The sequence below is a fragment of the Chroicocephalus ridibundus genome, chromosome 3 (assembly GCF_963924245.1).
Source record: "Chroicocephalus ridibundus chromosome 3, bChrRid1.1, whole genome shotgun sequence".
Taxonomy (NCBI): Eukaryota; Metazoa; Chordata; class Aves; order Charadriiformes; family Laridae; genus Chroicocephalus; species Chroicocephalus ridibundus.
Window position 1 is genome coordinate 89,390,008 of NC_086286.1, and position 12,830 is coordinate 89,402,837.

Consider the following 12,830-nt stretch of genomic DNA (forward strand, 5'->3'; position numbering starts at 1 on the left):
ATGGATGGTAATTGCAAGCTATAATATGGTGTTATAGTAACAGAAGAAGAGAAAGCTTTCTGCATCCTTTCATGTCAGTAATTAAAAGGTACCCATGAAGCAGAGGAAAATAGAGGAAATGATGCGGGTATTTCATCTTTGTAATTCCATGGTTGTGGCTAAGCTCAGGAGAAAGATGAAGGGTTTTTGTTGTAGTAACAGTTAGAACCAAGACATGCTTATGCGATATGGTAAGTTTGGAGCATATTAGACACATAGTGTGATAAGTGCAGAGCTCAGTACAGCTCTAACAGTATATAGAGATTCAGGACTTGCTGTTTTCTACTTAACGACATAGCAGTTTGTGAATTTGAGTACTTGCTTAACCTTGTATGAGGTTGCCTGACTGTAATGGGAATTATGTATACTTGTGTATGGGAATTATGTATATTAGTGAGAATGCAAGAAGACTTTAAAAAGTGTTTTTCATGTTCATATACTTTGCAGTATGTGCATGCACATACATGTATATGTTTTTATCATTTATGGCGCCTTTCAAATGCCCAGCCTTTCTTTTCCTACTCAGAATGCTATTGCTTTTAGTCGTGAACTATTTTAGCAAATTCTGTGGAGTAGTTCATCTGGTTGCTTTTCTTCTTCATTTTGAATACAGATCATACACAAACTGAAAATGTTCTGTTGGGATGAGAGACTGAACCTCTCTCTGATACCTACAACTGAATAATAATACCTTTTTTTTTCCTTACCAGGGAATTTTATAGCAAATCTCAAAGTTGCATTGGGACATGAAGTAACAAGAATAAATTACCTTGGTGACTGGGGCATGCAGTTTGGTATGTTTTGATATATGTTTCTCCTGATCCCTTTTCTACTGTATAGTATGGTTTAGGTTTCCAGCTTCAGTTTTTGCAGGCCCATTGGATTCACTCTGGGCTCATAAAGGGTAATGCTGTGTTTCCATGCATGTGAAGTGTAGTTAATCTCCTTAAAATATGAACAAAACAATCCAGACTGATTCATCAGCAGTGTGACCTATACTACTGTACAAGAAATGACAGGAGAAAATTTAGCCAACAGTGCTTCAGTCCCTCAGTAGCTCCTCTCTCAGATTATGTATGTGTAGTTTTTAAAGGACAGTATAAATATTTTCTGAGTGTGCTGGTTATACCTGTGGAGCTCTCATAGCTGAACTGACTTCTGTTGCTGCCTCCAGACAAAATGCATACATATTACCATAGCTGCTCCATGTCTACTGTGATACTGTCTTCCTTATTCAGGTTTTGTATTTCTAACAGTGGTGGAAGAGTAAGCTTGCTAACACCTATGCCATACCTGTACATAACAATATAATAATTGTATGAAAATGTATATTTTGTAGTTGGTTGTCTTTGTGTGTGTTGTGGCATTTTTTTTATCTGTTTTGTTTTTGTTCGCTCTGGAAACTAGTTCATTATTCATAGACCATAACTAACTTCCTCAGCAACTGCATTTTAGAATCATAGAATCATAGAATCTTCATGGTTGGAAAGGACCTTTGAGATCATCGAGTCCAACCAAACAATTTACAATCTCTGCCACTAGAGCATGCCCTCAAGTGCCACATCTGGACGTTTCTTAAACGCCTCTAGGGATGGTGACTCAACCACCTCCCTGGGCAGGCTGTTCCAGTGCCTGACCACTCTTTCAGTAAAGTCATTCTTCCTAATATCTAATCTAAACCTCCCCTGCCGCAGCTTCAGACCATTTCCTCTGGTCCTGTCAGTATTCACCTGGGAGAAGAGGCCAACACCCACCTCTCTCCAACCTCCTTTCAGGTAGCTGTAGAGGGCAATGAGGTCTCCCCTCAGCCTCGTCTTCTCCAAGCTAAACATGCCCAGCTCCCTCAGCCTCTCCTCATATGACCTGGTCTCCAGACCCCTCACCAGCCTGGTAGCTCTCCTCTGGACATGCTCCAGCACCTCGATGTCCCTTTTGTACAGAGGGGCCCAGAACTGAACACAGCACTCGAGGTGAGGCCTCACCAGTGCCGAGTACAGAGGCACGATCACTTCCCTGCTCCTGCTGGCCATGCTATTCCTGATACAAGCCAGAATGCCGTTGGCCTTCTTGGCCACCTGGGCACACTGCTGGCTCATGTTAAGCTGGCCGTCCACCAGCACCCCCAGGTCCTTTTCTGCCAGGCAGCTTTCCAGCCACTCTTCCCCAAGCCTGTAGCGTTGCTTGGGGTTGTTGTGACCAAAATGCAGGACCCAGCACTTGGCCTTTTTAAACCTCATACAGCTGGCCTTGGCCCATTGATCCAGCCTGTCCAGGTCCCTCTGTAGAGCCTTCCTACCCTCAAGCAGATCAACACTCCCACCTAGTTTGGTGTCGTCTGCAAACTTACTGAGGGTGCACTCAATCCCCTTGTCCAGATCATTGATAAAGATATTAAACAAAACCGGCCCCAAAACTGAACCCTGAGGGACACCACTGGTGACCAGCTGCCAAGAGGATTTCATCCCATTAATTACAACTCTCTGGGCACGGCCATCCAGCCAGTTTTTAACCCAGCAAAGGGTACACTTGTTTATGCCATGATTCGCCAGCTTCTGCAGGAGAACGCTGTCGGGGACGGTGTCAAAGGCCTTACCAAAGTCCAGATAGACAACGTCCATAGCCTTCCCCACATCCAGAAGGTGGGTCATATGGTCATAGAAAGAGATCAGGTTGGTTAAGCAGGACCTCCCTTTCCTAAACCCATGCTGGCTGGCCCCGATCCCTTGGCTGCCCTGCACTTGCCGTGAGAGCTCACTCAAAATGATCCTCTCCATGATCTTTCCTGGTACCGAGGTCAGGCTGACAGGCCTATAGTTCCCCGGATCCTCCTTCCAACCCTTCTTGTAGATGGGTGCCACATTAGCCACCCTCCAGTCATCTGGTACCTCCCCTGTTGACCAAGATTGTTGATAGATGACGGAGAGAGGCTTGGTGAGCTCTCCTGCCAGCTCCCTGAGTACTCTTGGGTGAATCCCATCCGGCCCCATAGACTTATGTGCGTCTAGGTGCAGAAGCAGATCATTGACTACTTCCTCCTGGATTATGGGTGGGTTGTTCTGCTCTCCATCCTTATCTTCCAGCTCAGGAGGCTGAGCACCCTGGGGATAGCTGGTCTGACTATTGAAGACAGAGGCAAAGAAGGCATTCAGTATCTCAGCCTTCTCCTTGTCATTGGTTGCAACTTTCCCCCCCCGCATCCAGTAAGGGATGGAGATTCTCCCTGGCTTTCTTTTTGTTGATGTATTTATAAAAGCTTTTTTTGTTGTCCTTAATGTTAGTGGTCAAGTTGAGCTCCAGCTGGGCTTTTGCCTTCCTAATTTTCTCTCTGTATAACCTAACGAGATCTCTGTACTCCTCCTGAGTTGCCTGTCCCTTCTTCCAAAGGTGGTAAAATTTTGGCAGGTTGATGCCCATAGAGTTTTTATCTTTAAAGATATCCCAACACTTACCACAAAATACTGTTTTCCTTTAAAATGTAGCAAAAGAGAGATGTGTAGGTGGAGAATGTGCAAATGAATAGGCCATAGAAGATTATCAATCTTGCATGCTTGTGCGTTTGCATACACACATATACAGACTCCTAGCTCTTCTGAAATGTCCATCAGATAAGTGAGGACTGAAAAATCTCATGTGCAGCCCAGCATGGGTTGATATTTATTACTTGACCAGAGATGATTTATGTCCAATTACTGGATCTGCACATATTCCTCTCATATGGCAGTTGACCAGTCCATAGGACACAACTTAGTTGTTTTCTGTCGTTAGTCTTGCATTTTAAATTGATCCATATTCTCCTCACCTTTTCAAATTTCCCCTCAAAAGCTGATTTTGACATATTTTTAGGCATTTAAAAAAATACAGTCATGCCCACTTCATCCTTGAAATCTGGTACACCTGTGAAAACTGTAAAACTCCCCCACATCTTTTGCAGTACATTCTGAAAACAGTGTCCGTATATTTACTTTTAAATGGCAAACACAAAGTACAATGTCTGTTAAGCACTTTTGCTCATTCCAACCCTTATGCTGCCCCCTTCAGTTTCACCGACACCGCTGTTTATGGGGACAGAGTTGTATGAAACTTTATGAACCTTAGTGTAAATACTGTACTTCTACTCCATTTGTGTATTGAGATTCAGCAGTGTAGATAACATAATTAAAATGTATTCAGTTCTACTCGTTCTCCTTCTAGAGTAAATTCCTGGGTTTTAGACAGTTGAGTAAAACATTCTTATGACTGTGAGAACAGTAATAGAATATTTTTTCCTTTGTTAAATTATTTCCTCCACAGCTCATCTTTCCTAATCCTGTTTCTGATCAGAGAGTAGTTTGTAGCAGAGCTTTTCTTCACTTAGGATTTGTTTCATAGGAACTGAATTCAGAATGAGTTCACCTAAAATTCAATATGTTTCATCATTGTATATTTCATTCATTTTTGCCCCTTAGACATGATTTTATCACTATGTTATTGTATAATGAATGTGGCAATGACAATTAAGCAATGAAATGCAATGTGGTTAAAGGGCTTCTCAACTGACCTCGTTCACTCTGTCTTTGAAGATACTAAATTGTACTCCTAAGTCTGAATATCAGGAATTTTATGGATTTTAATACAAAGTTTTCAGAAGGTATAAAAATCACATTGCCTGTTATTTACATGTGTACCTGTTGTCCAGCTCACAGCTGTCAGAGTCATGCTTTTCACCTAGTGGTTCCAACTGTTTCTTTCAAAATGGGTGCTCCCCTCTTTATTTGGGCTGGCTCAGCTCAAATATATGACAGGTTTTACGGCAAATAATATAGTCATGCTTCACAAAATTATAGCATAGGAATATTATTATAATGGTCCTTTCCCAGAAGCAGTGCTATAATTAACGATCTGTCAGCATTTCTATTACAACTGCTATTGTCAGAGGCTTTGAAACGTAGTAAGTGAAAACATATTTTGCTGAAACTTGGCAGAGAAGTCCTCAACCTTTAGGCAGTTCTGGGGCAGGTTTCTTAAGGTAACAAAGCTTATGCAGTCACAGTGTCTGTCCATCTGTCTTCCTGTCACTCTGCTCCTAATAAATTTTGAACCCATTGGCCAACTTCATCCAGATCTGACAAAGAAAAATGTGTCCAAGAAAACGAATTTCTTTTGATATTGTGGCAGCTGGCAGCTGAGTAAGAGTAGAAATACAATGTAATGCCCTATGGGAAAGTTAACTTGTGTGTTTAGCCTTCTGGCTAACCATTCAGTGCATCTAAGTCAGAATCAGTCCCAACACATGCTGGATCTTGCCAATAATTGGTGAGTGTAACAAGAGCTGGAGATAGTTTAGGGAAGACAGAAATGTGTGGAAGGATGTGTTTGGGTTGGATAAAAACTGTCAGTCTTGCTGGAGGTTGGAGTGTGAAGCCAGCATTGAAAAGTGGAATCTGTAGGTACATTAATATCTAGGAGAAGTCATTAGGAAATCAAGCTCTGATTGCTTATAGAACAAGCTGTCCTTAAATAAACTCCCTTTCAATAGGATTAGACTCATTTTATTTCCTAAACTCTAACTTCTTTTTCTTACCTAACTCTGACACAGCTTCTATCGCACTCAGTGTTTGTAAGGGGGAAGTTCTTGAGACAGTACTATTGGTTTAGTTGCAGTGGGATTTTCAAAGGGGATACTTGCCTCCCTATTCTTTGGATGTTGCCTCATCAGTCCTGCTCGTTGTCAGCTCAGAGGAATGAGATGGCCTTAAAAGGAGCCTCAGAAAATCTAAGAGCCTGCAGGGTTAATATTGCTATATTACTGAAGGAGTTAACGGGCTCTTCTGTTTTAGACAAAAAGATTGGGATTTGGATTTTTTGCCTTTTCAGGTGACTTTTGGAATGTGCTAAAGCCAAATTGGATACGTGAAAAAAAGCTGCATATTCTCAGTGCGCAGCAAAAAGTTCGTTGAAAATATTGCGAGTGGTATGTGGAATACCATATTGTGTCCCAGTTTTTATTGTCCTTGAAATGACAATACTACTAAGGGAGGAAGCAAATCAAGGAGTTTTGAGCATGTTCTGTTGCTGGACAGTTTCCACCGTGTGGCTTCTCATTTACAGCTGGTTGCTGTGTAATAGATAATTTTCTCTATGAGTCCAGAAACACAAGTTCCATTTATGAGGAACTGAGAAAATCAACACAGTATTTCTTACTAGTTTCTAGCTATTATAGTTTTGTGGTTGTTTTTTTTTTTTCCATGCAGTGGATTTGGTTTTGTAGCATGCACTATTATGTTGCTTAAAAATGTAAGGCATTTGTTTTATTACATACCGTGTTAAAATTAGACTTGCTTATGAAAGCAACTAAACAAAACAATGTACTCTGGGCTATTGTCTAACTCTGTATTTAATTGTTATTCAAGGCTTATTGGGTGTTGGTTTCCAACGCTTTGGCAACAAAGAAAAGCTAAAATCCAGTCCTTTACAACATCTTTTTGAGGTAAGTTCAGAGAAGACTAACTAGGGACTTCAGAGGACATTTCATTACTTAGCTGTAAATTTTGTACAGAATGGTATGTCTGCAGGAACATCATGAGACTCATGTTGGATTTAAATGACCTTGCCTGAAGGACCAGTGCTAGCCTGGGCCATAGCAGCAGAGGCAGTTTTCACTAGGCCGCAGCAGCAGAGACAGTTTTCATTAGGCTGAAAAATACGCCCCATAAGGGACGTAATCATATGGATACTTAGATTGCATTGATTGCTGCTACCACCACAGCCAGCTTGACCGATATCAACTGTCTTAACTGGGCGTAGGTGACCACTGACCTCACTGTGTTAACTGCAGTGGAAATGGAGTCTCACATCTGATGCTGTAGGATGTTGGTTACCAAAGTTGTGAAAAGAAGAGGCATGTATGGTATAAAAATCCTCTTGTTGCTAATATTTTTAGAATAAATAATATTTAATTTCCATTGCTGGTGGAATTTACACAATTTACTGTGGTTGGGGATAAGGATCTTTAAAGTGTTTTGTATCTAATATGGAGCCTTAGCATATATGGTTAAGGAGGAGTGGCCATCACTTTCCAGAATACTGTTCTGGCTCTGCAGAATGCTCTCCTTTCTTCCATGAGTGTGAAAGAACCAGGAGCACTAGAAGGTGCAGTTTCTGCTGACAGGCATTCAGGAAATGCCTTTCAGCCGTAGGGAAGGTTGTTTCATTGCAGGAGGTTGCCCTCTCGGTTGCCCACCATGCCCACCAGCATGATGCAAGTGCTATATGTTGCATTTCTGTGTGTCAGGAACAAAACCGACTTGGTGGACTGTCCAGGTTAGCAATAAAGATTGAGGTAGTTTAAGAAGTTTTGTTTTTCCAGGTTTGGGCTTTTGGCTTACTCCATTCAAATATACCTAATAACATCTGAGTTAGTATTCATTTCTTCTTCGTTGCCAGTTCCTATGTCACTTCTTGTTTCATACAGTGCAATGAGCAAAAAAGGTTTTTGTCAATGTTTTGATACTTCTAAGTGATCTTTGGTTGACAACTGTGCTGGTGTAATGCGCATATGATGCACAAGAGAACGTGACTTATGTACTCACCTGCACAAATCCAACAGCCATAAGGATAAGTGGACAAAATTTTCTGAATGGCTAATGTTCAAGCCCTCATCCATTAAAAGAAAGATTTCACGTGTTAATGGGGCTTTGTTAGGGTTCTTGTGTGGCGCTCTCAAGTGTTCACTTACTACAAAGCTGAGCTGTGCTTCACCCTCTGAGCTGAATATGGGAACTATTGCTAATGCTGGTGTTCAGACAGTATGTCACAGGATAATTGTTTCGCATAAATCTGTTTACTGGCAAAGGAACAAACTGTCTTTGAATACTTGGATACTCTACAGCTGAATGCATATTAGGCAGATTGTTTATGTGGCAGAGTGGCTCCTTCTTTCTGAGTTTGACAGCTTCTTCGATATAGATAAATTTTGTTCGCTTCTTCCCTCATCCCTGAGGCCTGCTCAATAAAATCAATAGATTGTCAACATGGAGGTGTTTTAGAGCTGTAGGACAATTTAAAGAGATGAGAAAAAGTAGTCATGTTCTCATGGTTGTGCATTGCTGTGTATTATTTAAATTTATTTATAATTTCAGTCTGTTCTTAAAATTTAAATTTCAAATACTTGAATTTTGCACTAAAGCTTTAAAATACTATATATTGCAGTAGCATGTAGGCTTTATGACCTTAAAAAATGGCCTTCAAGTATAGAGAACAGTATTCAGTCAAGCTGCAAAAGGTTCTAAAACAGTAGTTGTTTGAGATGAACTTAGTTTCTCAAATATTTCAAATTTTTAATTGTTTGTTCAGCTGTATTCATAGTTTATATCAAAAACTGAGATGTGTTTCAAAATGGTGTTTTTTCTGCTCTTGTGTGAAACTAGTCTTTCCAGTAGTTTGTTTAAAACAAAAATTTTCATAGCACAGTTTCTATATAAATAAATGTACAGACAAACGTACCTTTCCAAACATATTTGCACTTCTGGTCAAGAGTCAAATGCAAATATGCCTTTTGCATTAATTTTGCTTTATAACATCAAAGATTGGGGGCAGAAGGGTGTTATAATGTGTGAAGCTACTAATGGGGGAAGGGGAACATTGTTCTTGGAAAGGTTTGAATTTTTCCCTCTACTTTAAATGTCTTTTTTGTGGCAGAACTAAGCAAACGTTAATCTTGATGCTTGTCAGCAGTACCGCCTGTTAAAATCTGTAAAAATCTTGGCACCTAAAAGAAAGGGGAAAAGTTCAAGAGTTTTGCTGTGGAAGCTCTTTTTTTTTCTTTCTTTTTTTTTTTTTCCAATAGGCGGAACCCATTTGAGCAAGGTATTGTTGGCAAACTCATTGTCTGAACATTGCAGGAGCTAAATTTTTATAATTACTTATTTTTATCAAGATTGCAATGATTTGGGGATCAAAACTCTTACAAAGACTTACACAGCGTTGAATTATTTGGGTCTAAATAGGTAGCATAACCACTAGTTAATTTAATTATTTTTACATAGTACTATAACTTTTTTTAAATTCTTCCATGGGCTTTCAAGATGCTACATGTGGAAAGCAAGGAATCATTACCTGGGTGAATATTTTGGCCTTTAGATATAAAGGAATACATTAGTGAACAGGAGAGCCAAAATTGTACATAGGTAAAGTTGGCTAATACAAGAGTTTGTAATGCTTTTGGCAAACTGACAGCGCACGTGTGTGTGTGTGTGTGTGTGTGTCAGATGCTGCCATTCATATGCTTGACTTCAGCCACAGAGAGACAGCAGGTATTAGTATGGGTGCAGAGTACTATAGGTGGCTTTTGGCTCAGAACTGGGGGAGGTCTTTTGAGCTTGTAAAATATCGAGTCTATCTAGGATTTTGCTTCTTCAACTGTCATCTCATGTTTTAGGCAATGCGGTTGTTATAAGTATCAATTTTGTAGTCCTCTGAAGAAAAGTCTGTGGTTTAAAAGTCTGATAGTTTCCCTTTTATGCCTAAATTAGTTCTTCCATCGTCTGCTGCTGCAGGTGTTTCAAGGTTATGAAGAGGACGATAGCGACAGCAGTAAGGAATTACGGCGTTAGTCTTGTTTCAAGATAAGAGGCACATTTTCCTATTGGAGTTTGAACTACTCATTCATCCTTTAAATGGGAAATGTGTTCCTTTAAAACATCCTTAAAATTTTGATGTTAGAAATGTCATCTTTAAATGTATTTGTATTGTTCTTGTGGAACTTTGCTTATTTTTATTGGAGAGGATTATACTTCAACATTTTTGGTGCTGTTATATTTTAGGTGTATGTGCAGATTAATAAAGCAGCAGAAGATGAAAACACGAAAGAGCTGGCTAAGGATTTCTTTAGAAAACTGGAGGAACATGATGAGCAGACATTGTCCCTTTGGAAACAATTTAGAGACTTGAGTATTGAAGAATACATCCGAATTTATAAGGTACAAATCATACACTGCTTTTTCTGTGTTGTTGGTAAAATGGTCTCTTTTTATCTATTGCTCCATCAATGAAATTGACAGTGCACAGTACCATTTCATCCAAGAGACTGCAAAACTGACCTAGGAACAGAAGTTGCTGTAACATTGTCAATTTGTTGCCTTCTCAGTAAACTTTACAGTGTTGTGGGGAAGATGTTTCTCAACATGCCAGGTTGTGCCCCATTCTGTTTGGAAAAACCACGGTAGTTGATTTAACATCCAAGCAGGCCGTCACTTTAGTTGCTGATGCCCTGAATACATTTTATTTGATGAAGTCCATATAATTGACCCTTAGACTAATTCTCGCTTCTCAGAAGCCCTGAAACTAGGAGTACGGTGCTAAGCAACAAAGCAAATCAGTGTTAGATAAATATTGTTTGTTTTGTTTTATCTTTGAAGTCAGCAACAACCAGCTAAATTTAACAGTTTCCATGTAATAAATCTTATTAGGAGATAACTCTGTTTTCATTTTTCTGACCTAATGTTATAATGCAGAGCTGTGTATGTTGCATATTAAATCGAGTGTAAGATATTATAGCAGCAGGAGTTTATAATAGTAATCAGTGCATAAGTTACTTGCAGGTTGAGTTGAGCTAATGTACAGCCATCTGTTGCATACTGTGATCTCGAGAATGGAGCTGGTGTCCACTGTTCTGTGTGAGATGTTTATGCCACTGACCATAAAATGAATCTTATGAATTTGGGAAACAGGAGTGAGATACACCTGTCACTGAATCCAGTCTCTTGGTATTAATACTATATAATCTTACTCAAGAACCAACTGAGTCCATCTGAAAAACAGCTAGTATTTTTCTTTCCCAAATTCTTTTAATAAAATTCTGGAATGGGTGCCCAGTTTCGATGGGCTTAGACTTTTTTTCCTAACTTGCTGCACCGAAGAATTTGTGACTCGTTTTATACCACTTCACTTAAAATTCCACTTTTCCATCTCCTTCCTCTTAATGTATTTGTAGAAATTGGTCATGTCTTCTTTCAACCTTGATTGCAAAGTTAAAAGAGAAGTGGCCTGCCCCTTCCTCAGTAATCCAGATAACCTGGCTGTGCTTTAATTTCTTCCCTGAAATATATCGCTGGATTCGTGCCAAGTACTCTAAGTTAAGATCTCCTAAGTGAGACACGGCCTTGGTAATTCTAGGGGAAAGTTGCCCTGTTAAGGTACGTGAGTATTGCGCTGTGTATGCAGCTGCATCACAATGGTTACTCATCATTGATCACATGATGACTGGTTCAGCCAGATCTTTCTCTCCCAATTCCTTTTCAAACTAATAAGTATCGAGCTGATGGACTGACAGCTTTGTTGCCCTTAGTTAAAAACCTTGTCTTTTGTACCATTACGTTTCACTCATTTTTGACAGTTAAAGTCATTCTATCTCTCCTAGGTGTACTCTCAGCCTTTCAAGTAATGGTGATTTCTGTATGCTCAGTGAGGAGCTCCTGCTTTTTTTAATTTCTTTTAGCATCCTTTTAAAATAGGATTGGTTCATGCCCAAGTAACTTCTCTAAAGTCCACTGGTTTTGCCTCCAGCACAGCAAGTGCCTACCTCAGAATTTTTGTACTAATTAATTTCTCATTAATATTGTATCCAACACTGTATTCAACTCAGGGAGATTAATTTTAATGCAGAAATCAATTAAATCAAAATCCATACATCCTTTCTTTTTAACAATGAAGTGACATTTCCTGGAATAAAATTAATTTTTGCACTCTGTGTGACCTGTGACACAGACCTATCATCTGACTTAATTTGAAGAAATTATCAGCCTCAATCTTAACAATGTTACCCATCTTTGATATTCTTGGAACTTTTCAGCGTCTAGGAGTGCGCTTTGATGAATATTCTGGAGAATCATTTTACCAAGAGAAGTCCCAGGAAGTTCTAAAGATGTTGGAGGATAAAGGACTTCTTCAGAAAACAACGTATGGACTCATTATTCAATCTATTGGTGTAGTTTACTTAACATCTCAGTTGCATTTCAAATGAGATATGATGAGTGAGGTTTGTACGTAATCTAAGGGGAAGAGTTTTCTTTAGGTGGTTTTGGTAGCTGTTCCTGTCCAACAGGATTTGGGCACTCACAGCTAAAAATTAAGTTTGCCTTTTCTGTAGCTAGCACAGAAGCCTGGCCATGACAAATTAGATACAATGACAGTGTTCAACTCCTAATGACCTTTTAGGCTGTTAATTAGTTTGGTAGCTGCATGTTCCATTTAACGAGCAGAGTTAGATGAGATCCTTGCCTTGATGAAGGAGCTTCATGGCTGAACTGGGACAGAAGCTGTAGTCATGGAACGCCCCAGAACGTGGACAGGCGATTCCCTGGCATCAGCAGTGGTGACAACAAACTTAAAGGAACAGTCTTCAAAAAGACTTAGAGACAGTCATTCAAAGAAGAGAATGAGATTGTCTAGAGTAAGGGGGGGTTCCATGGTAAGGGGCCTTTGTTTTGGTTCTGACCTCTGTCATATGTAAACTTACCTGTATATCGGATCTGGCTTGCAGTTACTTCAGTGTTTTCTCTTAACTTATAGAAAAGGGACAGGAATTGTGGATCTTTCAGAAAAGAAAGACCTCTCATCGTTTTCCACCGTCATGCGTAGTGATGGGACATCTCTTTATATAACAAGGCAAGTAAGTCTATCTGTGTTTATTGCCATTTTTTTTGCCAGTTATCTTTTGTACATGAGTACGTTTGTAACTGGTAGTACAGATATTGAAGCTCTTTATTTCTGGGATGCAACACCTTGATGAATGAGTAATTGTAACTGGAACTAGT

The 12,830-nt window shown here is 39.7% G+C and overlaps 1 protein-coding gene across 3 annotated transcripts in view; it reads left to right on the forward strand.

The window, feature by feature from the left end:
• The window catches only part of RARS2 (arginyl-tRNA synthetase 2, mitochondrial), a 38,491-nt gene that overhangs the window by 8,475 nt on the left and 17,186 nt on the right, over positions 1 to 12,830 (forward strand). For all 3 annotated transcript variants that reach the window (XM_063330022.1, XM_063330023.1, XM_063330025.1), the window contains exons 7-11: positions 750 to 833; positions 6,429 to 6,505; positions 9,840 to 9,995; positions 11,867 to 11,973; positions 12,586 to 12,681. In XM_063330022.1, the coding sequence (XP_063186092.1) occupies positions 750 to 833; positions 6,429 to 6,505; positions 9,840 to 9,995; positions 11,867 to 11,973; positions 12,586 to 12,681 (520 nt within the window). The remainder of the gene's footprint in view (positions 1 to 749; positions 834 to 6,428; positions 6,506 to 9,839; positions 9,996 to 11,866; positions 11,974 to 12,585; positions 12,682 to 12,830) is intronic.